At 39.9% G+C, this 21,627-nt stretch overlaps 1 protein-coding gene across 1 annotated transcript in view; it reads left to right on the top strand.

The window, feature by feature from the left end:
* Positions 1–21,627, top strand: part of LOC112973832 (kalirin) — a 267,351-nt gene that overhangs the window by 65,342 nt on the left and 180,382 nt on the right. The window contains exons 6-7 of the mRNA XM_026082189.1: positions 4,446–4,568; positions 14,484–14,675. Coding sequence (XP_025937974.1) covers positions 4,446–4,568; positions 14,484–14,675 — 315 coding nt within the window. The remainder of the gene's footprint in view (positions 1–4,445; positions 4,569–14,483; positions 14,676–21,627) is intronic.

Below are 21,627 nucleotides of genomic sequence, written 5' to 3'. Positions count from 1 at the left end.
TCTTCTCTGTTCTCAAACAGCTGTTCTTGTATTGTTCTCACTAGTCTGCCAGATGTTACAAATCTAAAGAAAGTATGGAGCCCCTTTCTCCCTCCATAGGACTTTTTCATAAACAGCTTGAAACCTGCTGTTTGGTCTAAGGCTTAACCCGGATTTTCTAGTAACTCATCAACTATGATGACAAAACATGAGGTTTTAGAAGCACCTTGAACAACGTTAAGTGGACTTCACTGTTGCCAGTGCTACTGAGGTTATAAGAGATACAATCTGATATCCTAACTYGCAAGTGAAGTAGCCTCATGTCTATATACTTGTTATTGGTGCATGCATATCATTAATGATGGTTAGGGTAGATGCTTTAGCAAAGCTTTGGGAGGAGACCCTTTGGACTGTTCTTGGCTCTCTTGACTCTCTCATAAGGGACTAATTCTCTTAATTAAATGTAAATGTTGTCGCACTTAATGTTCTTCAGCTTCTGAATTTGCTTTTCTTTATGTATTGCTAGAGACAGGAACTACAAGAGATAATCACCTTGAAAGTTGCAAGCATGCTTAACCCCTCTTCCCACCAAGGTCCCCCCCGCCCCCCCAGCCCTACTCAGTCGCTGCAAAATTCTAGTTGCATAATCGGTCTCCAGATTATCTGGAGTAATGTGGAGAAGTGCCAGTCTGGGAGACGTTGAGGCTTGTTGGTTCGTATGTTTTAAGCTATATAATGTCCTACCTTAGTTATTCTGCACTCCTGTTTAGCGTGAATTCATGACTGCAGGAATGATTAGCAGACTTCAGAGAAGAATTAACACACCAGCAGCCAGCACTAACTACTCGAATTAAAAAGTAAGATGGAGGAAAATTACAGAACCATTAGTTTTACGATGTCACTGGGCTAGTTTTGTTAGGGCAGCATTTTTCATGAATGGGATGAGATCCATTGATACAGTGCTGTATAACAACAAGAAAAATATCAGTTAGCTGAGACCCCTTATCTGGTCTAAGCCCATCTAGCAGGGCAGCCTCTGCTATTTACTGCATTAAAAAAACCTCACTCCTTTGACAGGGGAACTAATTAAAGGATGCTTAACATTTTTCCAGGAGCCCAAGTTAGCCCTTTGATACTGGAGCTCTCTTTGTGGGGTTGAGTAAAAAAGCAATGGTTGGGTCATTGCCATGCTCACATCCTTAATGGTGTGTTTTAATTAAGCAGTGTGCTCATTTCAGGAACACAGGAAGCATCAGTGTTTCTCATGTGGAAAACAAGTTTCACATGAAAGCTTTCAGAAAATATTGCTAGTAATATGGGCCAGACCAGACAATGTTGACAGGCCTTCGTATTGAAACCCCTGGCCACCCATTGCCAGCACTCGCAGCATCATCACAGCTTGCCCAACATCTGGTATTTTCATCGAGCCTCAGCTTCCAAAGTCATGTTATTATGAGAAAATACTTTAAGAAGTCCATTCATAGACTTTGTGGTTGAAGAAAAAAGTTTGAAAACACAATCCACTAGATCTCAAAAGCAAATAAAATGAACCCACATGTTCTTTTTGAAATCCTGTGATTATTAAGCAAATCTGGTGATCTGTGGGACTTGTGTGATACGTATCATCCATGTGCATCCTTGATTAGGAGGGTGAAAGTACAAAGTTCTCCACATTGGCAGAGTTGTACAATGAAGAAAACATGATCTCCTCTCCAGGGCATCTGGGATATGTTTAYAGGTCAGTGAGCATTAAGCAGAATTGCTTGAGAGGGCTGTGAATGAACCAGCCTTGGAAATAAAAGCAATATAGACAAATCAAAGCAGTCCTGTGCCCAAGCTGTGCTGCTTTTCAGGGTCAAGCTAGTACATCCATGCAGCCTTGGGCATGCCATGTAGAGGTACCATTCATCTGGAACTTGTTTGAATAATTCAGATATAGGGATACATTGCATAAAGTTGACATACCTGCCATTTTGCAAAGTCCTGGTTGTTGTTAGAAAGCAAGAGTGATGCATAATTGCTGCCTATTATTTACTAAGACCCAAATGCAATATTTTTACTGAGCAAAGTGCATCATTCACCCTACTTCAGAGTATAGAGAATCTGCATCTCTCCTCTTTGCRCTCATTCCTGGGCATCTTGCTTCATTTTTTCCCTCCTCCAAACCACATGAAATTGAAGACTTCTCCTTCTCTGAGTTTTCAAGTTACAGAAGTTTGCATCAGCTAAAGGGAGAGACTTCAGACCATATTGATGGGAGATAATTTGCTACAGGCATAGGCAAGCTGAAACCAAAATAATGTTTTATGAAGAATATAATAGAAAGATTCAAAATCTAAAATGAAGGTCAGAGTCTCTTCCTAAATCTGTTGTCCATGAATAGGAGTTTAAAAATACACTGTTTTCATCTCATCACATGTCTCATCACAGGCCTCATCATGTGTCGCTCAGAATTCCTGAAGGTCACTCTTTCAGCTGCTATTGTGTATTTCAATTGATTAAATAAGACAAAAAGATTTGTCTTTTAAACTTCTTTTTTTTTTCTTAATAGCCAATTATTATATTTTAAAAGACATAACCGTGGCTTAACTTAACTTAGATTCTCATCCAATAATACAGTATAGATAAGATGGAAGAAGTACTCCCTATCCACAGAACAGTTGATTACTAGTTTAAATTACTCATTTTAAACAAATTCTGATTCAGCCTTGCCAATCATAAAATATTAGATTTACTATTTATTTTCAGTGGATTGCTGCCAGTTTTCTTCTCCCTAAATGCCTTTAAATGCCTTGTTTAAAACATTTTTAAAAGTTCACATTGAACATATATTTACTTATGACAAATCTGTATTGGATTCTAAATGGAGATGTAAAATCTTATTGTGGAGACATGAACTTTGCTGTTACAGAATTTTTCTCTCTTTATTGGCTTTATGGTATTATTTTTCTTTAAGTCACAAGTGTGGCAAATTATTTTGTGCTTATGCTGCTTATTAACTCTTAATAAAGTGAGAAAAAAGGAATCCAGTGAGAGCGCTTTAGATTGCTCTTTAGGTTATGGTATGTTGCTTCATTCTGTTTAGCTGGTGGTAATAGTTGAAAACACTGACCGTATCCTTGCAAAACTCTGGTCAGTGGCAACATACAGTGCTTGAACACTGGGCTCTGACTGCTCTTCAGCTATCATAGGCCAAAAAGTTTATTATGCAGTGCTGAAGAACAAAACTGCCATTGACCAAGGACACATCAGTGGTATAACAAAGATCTGGACTGATGCCTCAAGATTGAGGTGGCTTCTTAGAAGCTGCATCATTTGCCTTTTCCCCCTAAAATGCTCTCTTTAACAGCAGGGACTGTTTTGACCTAACCTCCACTGTYTCTATAAGTAGCTCTTCTTTTAATTAATTAATAAGTTTATTGATTGTTATTATGATCAGCAAGGAGGTCCCAGATCTGTTCCAGGGATAGAGACAACATGAGTGAAGGAATTTTGAAGGGATTCTGTAACAAAAGTGTTTGCAGAAAAGAAATCTGAGCTTGTAATTTGCCAGCACAGCTGTAGACAGCAGTAAAGAAGGAAAGGTTCCCATTTTGAAAGCATGTAGTCTCTAACACAACACAGAACAAGACAAAACATAAAAACACCTATCTCCTAGCTCACTTGTGACAGGTTGTAATAAATGAAGGTGCTGCAGGTTTAAGCGTCTCATTAACATGCTACAGAAAAAGGAATGAGTTGCATCAGGTTTACTCAGTGTATTTCTAACTATATCTGAAGTCCTGAATTATTCATTTTCCTTGGAAATACATTTGGAAGTGGGAGAAGTTGAAATGTGTACAATTTATAGATATTAATAAAATACACTTTTTTTGTTTTTCATCCCCAAAATAATAAGTGGAAGATAGACTGGGTTTTGGCTTCGGAGTAGGAAAGATCTAGGAAATTTAAGTGTAGGAAGTCAATTGGCTGTTTGGATATACCATTTGGAAACTTTATATATAGACTAAAAAGAAAAAGGGGAGGAAGAAAATCTCATCAATAATATTTATGGAATTTTTGGTCCATTTCTGGATTAAGGGTACTTTATGAACCACTAGATCTTCAGTCAATGAATAACCCCTGATTTAGGTCCCTCTGCTGCCATCTTTCTATATATGACATTACTATTACTTACAGAAAAGGACTGTGGTGCCAACTTACTGAGAAACATGCTTCATGAATTATGTTTCCTGACCTATCATTCTGCTTATAACAAAACCTGCTGATAACTTAAATGCCGCCATTGCTTCACAACAGTTTATTTTGATAAGGAACACTTCTGATGCAACATAGATTAGGTTTTCTGTCTGTGTTGCATATAAATCTCTCAGAACTGTGGACTCTCATATTTTGCACTGGCCCTGATTTTTTTCGTCCTTCACTGACATGGTCTTTCTTTCTCTGTCCTGTGTGAATACTTCTAGATGTTCGACTGGATCAGCCACAACAAAGAATTGTTCCTGCAGAGTCACACGGAGATTGGCGTGAGCTACCAACATGCCCTTGACCTACAGACGCAGCACAATCACTTTGCCATGAATTCCATGGTGAGTTCGGGGCTCGCTGTGACTGGCTGGGGTGTGTGTGTGAGTGAGGAAGGGGGAGGCACACGAGGCCGCATCCAGTTTGGAGGGAGCTATGGACCCATGTGAGGGGAAGTAAGGAAGACCAGGCCGGGCTGTGGTGGCAGCAGACCTCTTTCTGGGAAGCAGAGGGTGTTGCTCTGTCCACTCAGATACTGATAGACAATTATTTCCTTGATTTAAGACCAGCACAGCCTGGTGGAGTTTGTTTTCATTTTGGAGAGCAAATACAATATTTTTTAAGTTTTTGACATTTCTCTGACATGGAATTAATGAGAGCTGTAGGTGGCACTTTAATAATTTATGCTTCTTCCCCCCGCCCGGCTGAGGTACTTTTCAAAACTGTGAAAAAGAGACACTAATCAAGCTGTCAGTTGTGGCCACAGTGGGGTTTTGGCTTTTTCAAAAGCTGATCAGTCAGTGCTTTTCAATGTAACTTGACTTACCTTGGGTGCAAAAAAAAAGAAAAAAAACATCCATTTATAAGTGCTTTGCTCTCTTTCTTGTTCTTTCCTGGTATAAGGTGTTTGTGTCTGGATACTGCTGGGCTTTCAGCCCAGAAATTGGGACAGAATGTATCCATGTTTTGATTGTTGCACTTAGTTAGAAAAATGGGTGCATATCCCCTGCTGAAACTGCACAACACAGAGACCAGCCCTCTCTGAATGCTGTTGACTGCACAAAAAATTGCCCCCAGTCACCTGACCCCTGCAGATGTACCCCTTCGTGCTGTGCGTGGTGAGGCTACGTTTGCAGGAGGAGCTGAGACCTCAAAGGTAGTTATTAGCATGTAAGTTTAAGTCACTAGAGAAACACACCCTACGACCCTGCCAAGGGGCAAGGTACTTCCGAGCGGCTGTCTGATGAAATGTGAAAAAGAGGTTCTGACCACTTGAGGTCATTAAAGACTGCGCACTGCTTTTATAAGATTACAAGTGTCAACCCTGGTATCCTGGCCAAATTCCAGCTCAGGTAATTAAATTCTCTGACCTAAATTCCACCTGCTGTTTCAACATACCTAGCTATTCCTTAGTAAAGCTCTGTGCACTCACTAGGGCAATACATAACAGTGGAAGCTGAGAAAGGTTTATAATGTAAATTAATATATTTATTGTGATTTTTGTTGAAATGAGCATTGAAAAACAGGCTCTAGGCAACTGATTTTTAAGTTTACAGTCAAAAAATACTATCTACCTACAGGCTAGCACAGCCCCCATGTATCATTGCTGTTCACAGAATTTGTTAATGTTCTGTTCACGTTATCAAATAAATGTGTCCTGGRGGTTAATGCATAAAAAGTTATTTGGATTATGACAGATGCAAAGTCAGTCATAATCCTTTAGAAAACACTGTCAGAAGAGTCAAGCTGAAGGACCTTCCTATATCCTTTCTATGGTACTGTCTGATGTTATTTTATTAAAATAACTGGGAACTAAACTTGGAAAGAGATAACTGTTTTAATAGAAAATTAATGGGTGGTGGGGAGGGTGCCACCTAATGGAAGAAAAATTAATTTCCTCCACCCTTCCTCTGTCCCCAAGTGAACTTTTGGGAATGAGTAATGCCAAGAAATGAGACACTTTCAAGGAACTTGGGGGACCTTCTGAGGGCAGGTACCTCTCAGTAGCAGTGCCATGGCCACCCCACCATCTCTGTGCTGCCAAACTCCTGTCTGACAGAGCTGCCCAGGAGAGACCCGTGTTCTGCTGGGGCGAATAGTCTGGGGCAGATGATGTGTCTCCCATTTTGCTCTGTCGCTGGTACAGCCCACACACATATAGTCATATGGAGGCCCATATGGTCAGCATGAATGATACAGCAGGGAAGGTTGTCTCCTCTCTCCCTTTATCACAGAGGATCTAGCTGTGTGTATGAGCGTGGTTAGTGGGCATCTTTAACTTCCAACCCGTAAGTATGGTGAGAGATGGCACTCAATTCTGCACTGATTAATTGGGCTCAAATATATGACTGTATGGAGGAACCCTTTAGTGCCAGATGATATATACATTCTCAGATAATGCCTTCTTACAGGCGTATAACTGAGAGAGCATATATGATGCACTTAAATTCTGTACATTGTTCTCCATCTACTTCTTTTCTCTCAGCCCCACTGCTGGGTTTTAGACCCAGAATCCCATCTGATGGTGGTGTGATGTCTTTCTCTTGGTTTTGGATCAACGTCAGTTCATAGAGGAAACAGTCAGAGTTCATGCAATTTAGATTTCTCTCAAATGTGCTCTCTGAGAAGGAAAAAAAAAATTCAACAGATTTCAACTGTCAGAGGTTACATAAAGAATTGAAATGTCATCACTGATAGTAGGTTCAAGTGGGGAGGGGGAAAGACCACAGAAATATTCCGGGATACAGGTGCAACTCAGAACTGCGCTCTTGTTACCCAAAATGAGGTCTCAGAGATATTTATCAGAAATATCTGCGTTTCACCCAGTGCTTGAAATTCATCACGATCATATAAGTTTCTCAGAACTCTCCTTATTGCTGAAGGCCTTTATTTGGATTGATCTTCTGCATAGTGGCCTTTTGAGGGGGGATTTTGATGCCAGGGTCGCACAGGCTGGCGTGGATGTCAGTTTTACAGCCTAGTGAGGTTGGTCATGGGGTATGCCACTGTGGAATTAAACAGAGCTGCTGCCTTGCAATGGAGACCAGAAAGGCTGGGCATCCTATTTTTGGAATAGCAGATGTGGGGCTGGCTGTATCAAGCTGAAAGGAGATTTGGAAATTGGTGGAAAATGGGTGGTAATCTTAAACTCCGGGCTATTTAAACTACCTTGGAGCTGCTGTGCTTATATTTATATAGTGCTGCAGTTGGCAGTGATGATCTCTTTTAGCTGGAGTAGATTTTTGTTAGAAAAATGTGGAGCACTTGCTGGTGTCCCCAGAAGTTGGTATTACAAACACACGGATGTTGGCATGCAGGAGACATCAGCTTGCTGCATAAGGGTGTTGGGCTGCATACTAGTCACTCCAGCTGTGGTAGAGCATGCAGGAAAAGCAGCAGGAGGAGGAGATTGAAATTAAAATGACCCTTTCCTGGCTGTGACCCAGCTTCTGTGGTAGATGGAGGTTTTGTGTGTTGGTGCGTGCTGGAACTCTATGTGGGCGTATGTGAAGAGTCTGCGTAGTAAGGCTGAAGCCTCTGCGTTTGTTCAAAGCAAGAGCCAGTGATGGTCAGTGGTAGCCTCGGGACACACTGACTTACTTGAACTAGGCAAGTTTGGAGAAAGTACAGTCATGACTCTGAACATAGTGGCAGGATGTTATTTGCCCCAAGACTGCACATCAGTTTGAGCCATACTTTGATTGCTGGGGAAGCGAGGCTGGAAATACAGATCAGGTCTGCTTTATCTGTAACAACACTTCATTGAAGGAAAGTTTTGCTGGGGACAGAGAAATTAGTGGAAAACACCACGGCTAGCTGTAGTTTATTGATGCAAGATATACAAGGCTTGTGGTCTGYAAGTTTTGTGAGGTTTTCTGATGCACAGTCTGCTTAGTTGCCTTTTTTTCCCCAATATAATTATCTAAGAAAAATGATGGTCAATGAATTTACAAACACATAATCACAAGATTGCTACTGCATGACTGCATCTGTACTCCACTGCCTTATTTTTACAGTGATATCTTGGTTCAGTTGTTCGTGTCACTGATTTCTGCTGGAGACTGTCTGAAAATGACTAGTGGATATATGCATGTTGGTTGATAAGAGGCTGTAGGAGTGTCTAGGTCACTGTGCTAGGTGCAATACACTTCAAAGGAAGAAATGTTTTTTGCCTTGCAGAGTCTGTTGCCAAAGGCTTTGTTCTTACAGTATTTATGTGCATGAATTACCTTTGCCCATCTGGAGTCTCATTTAGACTTTTTAGTTGAAGTTACCTACTGAGAAATATTTGTAGGATTAAAGATCAGGATTAAGTAATGTAATAGAGAAGGTATAAGACAGAAAACTATAGCTGAAGTGAATTTACTCCTAGATATGTACTCATTTGTATTTATTATAATTTGCATTTACTGTTTCCCAACCTTTTCATGTCATGCCCTGAGCTCAAAAGGAAATGTCAGGAAGCCCTTGCTGTCTCTTTACCACAAAAGAGAATGGGGGATTGCTACCCTCAGATCTGTTTGCCGTCCCAGATAGAGTTTTGTGACCCACCCGAGTCTGAAAAATTAAGATTTTGATGAATTTTGATAAACATAAGCATTCATATCAGATAAGCCTTCAAGCTGTCTCATGCTAATTACCAAACTCAAATATTCAGCTACCATGCATCAGGCTCAAGATACAGCAATTGGCTTTAGAATACTGACATTTAAAACCCAGCTAAATAGCGCTGTGTTTTTCTTAATATATCTTTTGGTTTCTGAGTCTCTAGGGTGCAACTAGATCACTCTATTAACTTTTTCTCTGGAAATTTGCTTTATATTTTTTGCTAAAAATTCGTGTGATGATCTAGCTAGATTTTTTTATGCAGTATATTAGCCCCGGCAGCCGTTTTACTGAGAACGGTTCAGCTTTCATGGATCTGAGTAATAAAATGGTAAGAACTGGAAGCACTCTTATTGGTTGTGTGTGTTCCCTCCTCCCCAGTACATTAAAAATAGGTACTGAGCAAAGATATGGAGGAGAACATAGCTCAGTATGGTTGTATGTTATGCAGGAAAAGCCCTACGGACTCCAGTGGAAGTTGGATCAGATCCTGGATGTTTAAGCAAAAAAAAATTTTTTTTTATGGCATGCCTAGTGCACTTTAGGCCTGACATTACTAATAATAGTTACAATACTCTTTTGACTTCTTCTGGAAAATACACTGTCTGGATGTTTAATGGCTCATGCCTTTGTCATACACTCTTCCCTCTACATTCCTATAGGTGTGTTGTGATCCAAGCTCATTTTCGGAAAAACAATTTATTACTCTGTTTTTTACAATAATAATTGTTAATTTAAAGTGAACAATGTGGCATGTAAATGGGGAGAAATTATATATATTTCAGGTAATAAACTGTAGTCCAGTATTTTTCTTTCAAATAAGGACCACAGATTTTTTTTTCTGTGATTCAAGCCAGAGCTTGTTTTTACTTCGGTTTCAAAACAAGAAATTATATTTAGCCTTTATCACAGTTGTATAATATTTATACTGAAGCAATAATACATTCACTATGATGAATATTTAGCTCCACCATTTTGTGGGTAATCTCATTAATCTAGTTAATTTACTAGAAGAAACCACAATGTTTCAATATGACACAAATCATACTGACTGTAGCTCTGCACTTAGCTGGATGTTGTTTATTCTAACTGAAGCTATTCATATTTCCTTTGCCAGGACCGTTTTATGCCTTGATTTGTTAACCTCCTTAAAGAATGAGTGATCGCTTTTTGTGGCACATACACACCTAGGGCAGTGGTCAGTGCTGGCATTGCTGCCCACCCTGCTATCAGAGAGTTAGTTGTCTGACACTAGATAGAGGTGCATATTGTCCTAAGAAAGTCACAATGTATTTCAAACACATTGCAATTATCCAGTAACGGCTAATGATGTCTTTTGAAAACTTCCAATATTTATCGTAAGTGAACCATATTTTTCTGTATGTAGGCTGAGCTAAAATRCCATCCGATGTTATTCTGCAACAGGCTACATGTAATTGGCCTTGTTATAGWAACTTAAAGGTCTTAAAGATATCTCATGAGAATATTTTGTCACTGAAACATTCTGCTTTGGATTTATGTGCTAGGTTCATTTCACAGATGGTTTCTAAACTCTCCGAGTAACAGTGTGAGCTGGTTATTTTTTAAAGAACTACTAAACAATCAAATTTCACCTTTAATTAATTAATCTGTGAAACCCTGCTCTTGTGGCCCACCTTCACTGTTTGCCATCACAATATCTCAACTAGTTCTCCAGGAAATGAGATGAACACAGTCAAGTTTCTTGCAGATTTAATGCTTCTTACTGCTTACTTTTCCTTCCAGAGTGTAAGGTATTCTTTTTATGTGTGTATCACAAGAAAGTATTGCAGCTAGAGTGGGAAGGTTTAATTAAGAGGGGAGGTCTCACAGCATGCATGCAAGATGATCAGGGTTGAATGCCTGTATTTCCCTGTGGGAGATCATTCCACAGTTGAAACTCCACCACTCTCAGTGCTTTTTGCTGAGACTTAAGGCTGTTACCCTAACGAGGGTTAGGGACTCTAGCCGTGATCACTTATCCTGGTAGGAACAGCTACGTTACTGACAGTAAAGATCATAATCRAGGCCTTGTTTAGGCAACAGATGCAGGCTAGGAATTGGTGGATGTGCTCATACAAAATTAGGCATTCTGCACTTGAATGGCTTTGCTCAAGTCTTTCCTAAATTGCCAGGAGAAATTCTTGCATATCATGATGCATGTAGCTTTTTTTCTTCCCTCACCTGTCTAGTGATCTCTAGGAGGAAAGAAAAATCCCTTGTTTTTGCCTGAAGGTTCCAAAGTTTAAAGAGAAAGTCAATGAAGAATTAACTCTAACAAAGGAACTGCTTCTGGAAAGTGCAAATCTGYGTAAAATACAGGTTTTTCCCTACAGTGCTTTTGCCCTTACTTTTAGACACTAATATATATTTTTCTCATTGTTTGATCTATTGTACTCCTATATAGCCATAAATCAGTGATACCTTGCAGTTCTCTTTGGGGAGACCTCTAGTCTGAAAAAAATGAGATCCTTAGGTATTATTTAAAATGAGTCCCTTTATGGACCTACCAGTAGTAGATTTTCCAGCCTAAAGGAAAAATAAAGTCACACACATCAGTTGCTGTCTTTAATTTACTTCCTTTTAGGATCAAAAAGTCTATATAATAATAATATAGGAAAATCTCAATTCATTCTGTTTTAGAGATGAACAAAACCAGAGGGAAAGGAAGGTTTAACTTTGCAAAATGTTGATAGTTGAATTTTGGCAGCATAGATCTTTGTTCCATTTTACTCASTGTTACAGATCAGAAGATAAAGATGAAAGAAACTGTCTTCCAGCTTTATTCTACTTGAAGGTGAAAAAGAAATGTCTTGTTTTTGTGGATCCTGATCAGTTACACTTTTTTTTTTCTTTCCCCAAACTAAATTCTGGAGTGCTTTGAAGCCATGTGTCATTTTACCTCAACYCACACTAGAGATCCAAATAGGGTTCCCCCTGACCCTATCTTCCTCAGTAAAAGTGACACTTAGTAAAGGTCCTGGTTCAGTAAAATGTTTAACACCTGATATGGTAAAGGATGGTTAGACCCTGTGCTGTTCCGAGTTTCAGATCTTTAGCCAAGCGTTTACTCTGTGTTGGTTTTCTGTGAGACCCTGTCCAAGGTCTCTTGTTTCCAAGCTTCAGTTCAATATCTCTGCCTCACTGAGGTGTGGTAGATAAAGCGGGGTGAAGGGCATGCATGCCGGTGTTGGAGATGTCCCTAGTGCCCAAGCAGTTGGATCTGTACAGAAGAGGACATCCCACGTGTGATAGTCTGCACTTGAATCCGGGCTGCTCCTTGCTCCTTGCCTTCCGTTTGTCAGGCAGGAAGCAGCAGGGGAAATGCTGCAGACTGTTTTCCTGAGCGAGTTCCACTTGGTGCACTGTGAAAGGAGGTATGAGCAGGTGGCTCCAGAACTGCTCCTTGCTTTTTGTTGGAAGAGCTATGGAGTAAGTGGGTTGGCTACAGGACAGATTGGTACCCTTCCATGAAAAATCCTCAACTAGGAAAACGAAATTTCATCCATGAAAATCCTCTCTCTATATAAAAATTTAACAAACAGACATAACAATATATAAATCTCCCTAACTTAAAAAGCAGACTCTAGGAACATCTGCTATATTTCAACTAAACTTACCTTTACCCTTCTACTATTTAATACACTTATATACTCTAGCGACTAGGAACCGGAGAATTCACAGTTGTTTTCTTCTCATTGAATCATGCTCATTACATTACAATGGCTGAGATTATTCTGCAGGGGAAAAAATAATAAAACCAAGAAGAAACCAACCATCATTTATGTGAAATAGAAACTTCAGCAACATTTACTTCAAACACAGTTCCATGTCTTCAGCAGTACAACTCATCCAAACTCTTGCAATTGTAGTGATCCTATGCTGCTTTCCACCAGGAGAAGAGCTGAGCCGAAATGTTAAAAACTGATCTTGCCTGAGGCTTGGCCATGAAGACTTTCTGGGAGACAGGCTTTAATCTAAATTACAGTCTCTAACTTGGAGGGACTCAAAGAGGTGTTTGTCAGTGGCTGGTGGTCAAAATTCCAAATCGTAATTTTTGTTAATATACTTTAAAATCCAGAACAATTTTGATCAGTTTTCTTTTAATTGTATGGGAAAAAAAGTGTCTTTTTAGAATTAATCTGACAATTTTAAGCCAAATGAGATTCCCAAGAATATACTATGGGATAAGGAAAGAACCAAAATTGGAGGCTGGGTGTTTCTTTAGGTCTGTCTTATTTATGTGACTGCCGTCACAGTCATGGTTTTACCAGGGAGAGCAGAATGGCTATAAGAGCTGTAGCCCCAATCCTTTTTCCCTTAGCTGCGACAGGTATGGTGAGTATACTTTGCAGTTATCCAATACACTTTGCAGACATACTTTGCCCTGCTTCACAACTTAGCCTGGAGCTGTGCCTGCCCCTGCAGTGCTCTGTTGTGTTTCATATTTGGATTGGCAGATACCTTTCCACATTGTGCTCCTAGTAACTGTGATGAGTTCCTGCTCCAGCGAACACTTCCGCCTCTGATTTATTATTTGCCCATGGGTAGTACTGTTAAAATCATCAGGGCTATGTCTGTCCTTGTGTGAAAGGCTCTTACAGACTCTGCTCTGGAATTCCTAAAGCCCTTCTGAAATACTTCAGTGAGATGAGAAAGCAGTGAGTCAACACTAACAAAGCATCTCAAGTGCTGGGAGTTTCCTCCCTGCAGTGAGAGCAGGGAAAGAAGGAGAAGTGTTTACATCAAATGAAGTTCCAGAAATCCGCAAAACAGCTGTCATTTGTCTTTTCATTATGCATCTTTGTATGACATTGTCATGATGGCTATTTATTTGAGACTTATGTTTGTATGCAGAATTGGGGTATTATAATGCTGTTATTGCTGTCCACAGTTCAACTTGAGAAAGGACTATCCTTTCACAGCTTCAAGGCTGAATATAAACCATTATGGAAAATTCTTATGAAAGAATAGAAAATAGCATCCTTTTAGCAGTCTTTTTGAATTCTTCTAAATTCAGAATATAGTTGAATGATATCTGTGCTGGAGAACAGCTTAAAATAACCTACAGAAAAGATAACATTTGCAATGAAGAATATAATTTAATAGTCATTTCTATGGAAACTCTTATTTCTATAGAATATCCTTATGAGCGCTCTTAAATTTTTTAAGTTTTGCATTTATCTGCACATATGTTAAGGACTGTCAGAGAGTTCCTGAAGGACAGAACACAAATATTTCATTTATGAATGTGTGGAAGTAGTATCCAGAAAATATGCAGTAATGCAGCAGAAGTATCAAAAATAAGATAGAAGCAATGAGTAAACCTTAGCAGGGAAGTAAATAGCTAAAATATAGTAAATCACCTAAAATGGTTTTACCTAAATAAATTCAGAAATAAGTAAATTCAGGAAGGGAAGATAATGGTGTAGATGTGCAAAAAGATTCCTGGGGGATGTATTTTTAGAGTGGAAAGTAGAATGCCTGCTATTTGTGCATATTTAAACAGGTGGTTGATTGCTCTCACTGAACTACTTGGCTTTACTCCAGCTGCTGGTGTTTGGAGTGTGTAATGAAGGCAGAGGGTGGTCACGGTTCTTCTTTCTCTTTATTTACATGTGCTTTTTAATTTTCAGAACGCCTATGTCAACATCAATCGGATCATGTCGGTTGCTTCCAGGCTTTCTGAGGCAGGCCATTACGCTTCCCAGCAGATTAAACAAATTTCTACCCAGCTGGATCAAGAGTGGAAGAGTTTTGCTGCAGCTCTGGATGAGCGCAGTACCATCTTAGCCATGTCTGCTGTCTTTCACCAGAAAGCTGAACAGGTGAGTTACACTTGTGACTGGCAAAAGAATCTACTGCCACTTTGGTAACGATGATACAACAGTTTTTACCTGATGGCTCTTGGCTTATATGCAGTGAGGTTAAGGGTCTTATTCCTGGTGGAGCAGCATCTCAAACACAAATAGCATTTCCCCCCAAAAGCGGGCACTCATTACCTGAGTGTGTAGCAAAATATGTTTAGGCCTTAGTGATGATAAAGAATGAAACCCTCTTTCCTTACGCATGTGTTTCTTTCTGGTTGTAACCGAAGTGCACTGATGCAGTAACGTGTTGCCTTATTTCTGTTGCCTAGTCTTTCATCAGTGCTGTGGATAAATTCAGGATTATTATGGTCAGGAAAACAGTGTGTATCTGTGTGTTCATGTGTACGTGTGGTATGTGCTATGTGCAGGGGAATACACATATAGTTCTATACCAGCAGACAATTTCTGGGAACAAAAGCATATTATTGTTAATGAAACTTAAGGAATTCATTCCACCCCCTACCTTTGCAATATTATCCACAGGCCCAAATTTTGTTAGGCCTCACTAAGTACAGACTTCAGAGACAGCTAAGAGCATCCAGGAGAATTTTCTGTGACACTGAACTTTAGTTTATGTCTGTAACAACCACCAGAATCTTTTTGTAATTTCATAGCTACAAAAGATTTGAAATCTGTCAATGAACGAACCTTCTGCTTTTTTATGCCTTAACCAACTCTATCTTACAAGTGAGGGTTCAACTTTGAACGTAAGTTGATTTCATTCATTTTCCAGTGGCAAACACTGTTTTGGGGCTCTTTTTTCACTGCTGTTGTGCACTTGTTTTTCCAAGTGTTTAATGTCAAAGCTACTATGTGGGTGTGCTTTATGTTTATATTATGACCCACACTTCAAGTGGCTGAAGAAGAAATTATAAGTGATGAGCCAGAAACTTTGTCTCATAAGCCAAAATATATGTACAGAAAAGTCTATCCAGAACAATAAAGATTTTCTTTGTTGTTTGTTTCTGATCAGAATTATAATAGTTCCTTTTTTTTTAATTTCATGTTTTCTATTGACAGCAGGCCATAGCAAAGAACAATTATTCACCTTACTGGGCACTTACTCATGTAAGCACACTCACTGGCTCTGATGGGACTGTTATACCAGGAGGTGCCCAGTACAGGTACTTTCAGTACAATTGGCACCGTAAATTTTGGTGTAATCTTCATATAAATAATCATCTATCACCATATGTTCATAATGAAAAATCAAAAAGAATTGATATCCAGTCTGTAGCTGCAGTGAGAATGATTTAAAGTTTATTTATGACATAGTCATTTTGGGGTTTTACAAGTGATCTCTTATTTTTGAGTTTTCAGTCTTGTTTGCAATTTATGAGTTGCTAAGATATTTTATCACATGAAAAGCAATAAAACAGAAAGCTGTATTTATCTGTCTATCAGTTAGAGGTGAATTTTTTGTTGTCCTGCACTTTGTACACTCTCAAAGTGGGTATTTTGCCTCAGCCTTAACTTGAAAAAAGCTTCAGTAATGTCACTTTCAACTTTAGCTCTTTTTTCTTTACAACTGAATGAATGGATTTGGAAAACTCAGTCCTCTCTTGTCAGCTCTTTGAAAAGAACTTAATTTTGTGCTGCCTGACGGAGGCCTGTCTCTCAGTATTAAGCAGGAAAGAAAATTTGCTAATTCTGAACAGCAGTTGCTCCTCACTTTCATTAAGAGACAGTTCGGTGGGAGGGAAGTGCTGATGTGAAACCTGTAAACTCAGCTGGAAGAAAGAAATGTGGGAGTCACTGTGTCCGTTAGCCAAGACTGAAATGTTGACCTTGCTTCAGTAACTCTGGTAGGATAAACCAATGACTTGCACCCTAACAGTTTAGTCGTAGACACCTCAGTATACTATAAAAAGTGAGGTGCCTGTAATTTGGTCTATACCTGAGCCTGTAGTCTATCAAACATTAATTCCAAATGTGATTCTCTATTATTTGGCATCACCCAAGGTTTTTACTCAAATATGGGCTTTTATCATTTTGCAATAAGTAAGGTTTAGATCTCTGATGTGCATATCAACAAAGATCTAGAAAAAACTGTTTCCTCTCCCTCAGTTCAAGTCTTTTTTGCTCCCTTTGTTCTGTCAGTAACGGTAGTCTCAGTGTGGATCGAGCCCTTTCTCCCAGAGTGTGCCCCTGCCTCCCTCATACCAATCTGATACGCAGATTGTCTTTCCCTCTGCAGTGCGATAAGCTGCTACAGCCTCTTTGTTCATTCCTTCATATTGATTGAATTTCGCTGTGATGCTAACAGGAAGCAAGTCTAATAGGACCGTAATCTTTCAGCCTTTGGCACACCACAACTTGCAAGGAAGTTGTTGGCTTGGGGCAGAGATTTGTGAAAAGTACTACAAGCTCTACAATATGCAAGCTGAACAGGAAACAACTTGTTTTTCAAGGTCTTTTTCCTAAAGACCCCACACAGCAAACTGCATAGGACACCATTTGTCTGGCTTGGAAGGATGAAAGGCTGAGTTAACCCTGCTGGGAATTGAACCTCACATCTGTCTTCATGTGCCTCGGGATCACATTGCTTTCCCGGCTCTTATAGCAGATACATGTGGCAGGTTGAATTGAACTTGGCTGAATGAGCTCCTGGATCAAAGCTTGTTTTTTGCTTTGTTTCTTTCTTTTTCTTCTTTGTGTGTGTGTGTATGTATGTGTGTGCATGCGCACATGTGCAAGTGTGTGTCTGTGTCCTCCTTAATTTTTTTAAAGACAATTCATAAATACCAATCCATCATCAAAAAAGACCAAAGAAAAGAAAAAGAAATAAAAAAGAAAAGAAAAAGAAAAGAACAGACAAATCTTGTCAACTTAGCCTCCAGCCAGGCTTTCTTCAGCACATGTGTTTGATCAAAAGCCAGTAAACTAAGCTCCAGATCCCCAGTATCTCCAGGTCAGGGTACAACTCTGAGGATATTCAATGGAGGTGTTTCCCGAACGTCTCTTAATTCAGCCAACTACAAATCTTTTTTTTTTTTTCCTCATGACAATGTGGAGATATTCTAGCATGAAAGACAATCTATTTCTGTATTTTTAAGTATGACTGAGGCTATTCAAAGTTGCAGGAGAAAGTAGGAGAACATGCCTTATCTCACTTTGGTTTCAAGAGAACTTTGCTGATTTACACCAGATGAGATTCCAGCCACCTCACTGCCAGATGGGGGAAGGAGACATACCAGGTGTCCTTCCTTTCTTGGCAGCAATCTCTAAAAGTGTGCTTAAGTATTCATAAGATGCTCACTCTAAAATTCCTGTCAGAATGAACAAATTAACATCTTCAGTCAGCCAAGAGATCTGAACAAATTAATTCTGGGTCACAGTCTACCCACAGAAGTGCACAAGCAGAATTCCTGTTTCAAGTAGTAGGTGTCAGGTGCATACACTGGATCACACATTCATGCTGATTCTCTGAGAACTGACCCAACCATTCTTTTCATATTACCTTACTCCCCAACCAGGAAGGCTACTGTTCTCATCTGATCTCTGCCTGTATCCCTACAAGCATATCCTGGAGAGCCCTACTTGAGGAAAGAAAATGAAAAGAGAGGAAGAATTTGAGGAAAGAGAGGAAAAGAAAATACAGTTGACACCCCTGAGTTGCAGGAATAAGAACATAAAACTTCTGGATTAGGAAGGAAGAGGAAATGCCAGAAACAAGATCAGAATATATACAGTTAGCCTCACACAAGAAAATCAGGCCATCAAGAGAGATTTTAGGCCACTGAGGAAAACAGTTTCATGGTCTTCTCCCTGCTGGAGCCTCCTCTGGAGGATGAAGGTAGACTAGAGCGAGCCCTTAACTTCTCTGGGGTCTAGGAGAACCACCCTGGTTGTCCTGCGTCTCCCATGCTAATGCCTTGCAAGCAATAAGCAAGGACTGTGCAGAAAATACAAAGAAACAGGTACTGGAAAATGTCTGAGCTGTGTTTTGGAGCAGCCATGTGACCCTGAATAGCAATCACTGAGGAAAGTTAGCAAGAAATGGTATGAGAATCCATTACCTGACCGAATACAGAATTTGCAACTTAGGTGAATAGGTTGTGAGCTGGGAGTGAGTGTGAATCGTTACTTTAAAGTTCTTTAGGTGCCTTAGGGACATTTTTATTTTTTAGAAGAGATTTTTCTTAATCTTTCCTGAAATCTTGAAAAACATGTACCATTATTGGAGTCTGTCATTTCAAATCATATTTAAGCAGCTTTTATGTTCCCAGTAGGAGCTATTCCAGTCTATGGGCTAAATAGAAATTTAGGCAGCTAATTTAAATGGTATTGAGTATCCAGTAGACAGTAACAGCTCCTGTTCCAACCTAACAGCAATTTACAATTTTAAATGCATCTTTTCTTAACTCAGTCAAACAGTGATTTTGTTGTATGAATATGTATGTAGCATGAAGGGTTACATTTAATAAAGTTTCCCTTGTCCATCACAGTGTGTGACACAGTAATAAAAATTAACATAGCCACATTTTCCAAAATAGCCAAATTAATAGTTGTACGGTATGAATTAATACTTTTCAAATATCCCTAAAAAACAATCCTTTCTTCCCATGTGCATATGCACACACAGTTCAGACCAGTACACAGTATCAGACTAAAACACCAGCAGGCTGTGTTTCTTAAAACAGAGGCTATCAGCTGCTCCTGCTGGTGGTAGCAGTGAAGTTACTGATGTAGTGACATAGTCTGTATGCAGTAAAATGCAAGCCCCATTACCAACCCATGCAGAGGTTCCTTAGCATCCTGAACGTGACTGTTTCTGGGGATATTTGCTCAGACTTTCACAGATAAATTCTATGCTTGTATAGCTTCTTGTATCCCTAAGTCATGATCTAAGATGCTGAAGCTAGTGAAAACCTCTTGGTAAGGATCATTCCCCTAGACGTTTCAGGACCATACACCACAGACGTTTGTCATGTCAGCTAAAGAGCACGGTGGTAAAGTTCCTGGGGTCAACAACACAAATGTACTCACATGCACAAAGCCAGTGGTGTTGCAAAAAAATCCTCTAAATTCTTTGCAGACATGGGGATATCCTCATAACACTCTCCTGAGGAAGGAAAAGTAGATCTGAGACAGCATGGCAGAAATGCAGTTATGTGCACAGGATCTCCTTGTGACTTCTCCCACCTACTGTGCAATTCCCACTCTGGGGATATGACAGTATATGGGTAACATGACTCACAAGAGCTTGTACTAAAGCTGGTGGAATGGAACAGTTTAGATTCGAGCCATAACTCTGATTCCAGCAGCAGGAGCACCAGTCCTTATGGTTTAAAGGCCTTTTGCTCACTGTTTCAACCAAGAGGTTCATGTAACAGCCCCAGAAGGCTTTTCTCTCAACTCCATGCTGTTAAAACTGAATAGGAAATGTGAATTCCATTAGCTCAGAGCAAAATGTGATGACTTCAGCTTTATGCAGGGGTGTTTGGGAATTCCATCCAGAGAGGTTCAACAGATCAGGAGTCAGATCTACACAGCAACCCCTGCCATCCTGGCCACTAGTCTTCTAGGAAACACAGTTTTTACTGGTAAATTGGCACCTTGTAGACGTGAATGCTTAGGAATTCATCTTTGTCACTGAATCTTTGTGCACTGAAAAGAAGTGTTTACAATGCAAACACTTTATAGCCTTGATTACACAGCAGCATGGCAAATAGCTTTACCCTGCTAATAAAAAAAGATGCTGATGCCAGAGCCAGAGCTGAATTGAATTTTTTTGCTTTGAATCTCACAGCCCTTCATGCTCTGAGTGAGTGCTTTTCTAACAAGCCACAGGTGAACACTTCAGGAGTGGATAAAGCTGTGATCATGGGGGTGGTATTGTAGCATTATACATTCACCCTGCAGGGCACTGCATCTGTTGTATAATTAGCTGGGTTTTTTCTTTGTTTGTTTTTTGTTTTTGTTTTTAATAAATAGCCCCCCAAATTGTTAAGTATGGAAGGCTGGTTTAACAGAAGGATGGAGGAAGAGAAAATACTAATGAGAAGTAATGAGGTGGCATTAAGCAGTTAATTATGGACAAAATGGGAGTATGTTAGGCACTGTGTCATTGAAGTAGGCCCTGCTTGAAGGAAAAACATGATGGGAACCCTTAGAGACTAAATTCCTCTTTTCTTTTGCAGAACAGGCAGCACCCGGGAGAGCTTCCCCAATTTGTTCTGCCAAAATGCATCAGTCCTGCTCTGGAGACCTTTAAGAGTGGAAAGATATTTCTTTCCATCCCTCTGCTCCCCAAGTCTGTTCCTTTTCTGGCTGTCTTTTAAGGCTTCCAACCAAAGTGCTAATCCATATCAATTGCAATGGCAGTGAATTTTTTTCTCCCTTTTTGTGGATGTCTGCCTACCAGTAACTGGCCTGAGACCAACAGCTCATTTCACATTGGCTGCTCAGCAGCAATCAGATGGTAATGGTGTCTGATCTCTGCTGACTCGGGCCAGAATCAATTGGGTGACCCATAGGTTAAAGCCTTGGTATCCAATTAGCAGTCCCGCTGAGCTGGCCCTGGGTTGGGAACTGCTTCAGTACAGACTGTCTGCCTTTCACTGAAATGGATGTCAGCATTGATTTTAATGGGAGTTTTCTGTTGCTCGAATCAGTGGTGTTAAGGACAGGTAAGCAACTGAGGGAAGACTGATAGCTGAGACAGTGCCAAATACAGCTGGCACTGTAGCTGTGTCCTTTTGTGCTTTATGCTCATGTTTGTTTCTAAACTGATTGTCGTATCCCCACCTGGGATTCAAAGACTCTTAGAGTGGGCGTTTTCTGACCCTGCTTAAAGGAACATTTGCTTAAGCCAAAAGAAACCGAAAGTATTCCTTTGAATCTAGGTGTTCTTCAGGCTCTGAGGAGGGAACAGGAATATCAAGTTTGAGGGTGCCCAAAAGGACCC

The sequence above is a fragment of the Apteryx rowi genome, unplaced genomic scaffold, assembly GCF_003343035.1.
Source record: "Apteryx rowi isolate R43461 unplaced genomic scaffold, aptRow1 scaffold_57, whole genome shotgun sequence".
Taxonomy (NCBI): Eukaryota; Metazoa; Chordata; class Aves; order Apterygiformes; family Apterygidae; genus Apteryx; species Apteryx rowi.
This window is presented reverse-complemented; position numbering and strand designations above follow the sequence as displayed.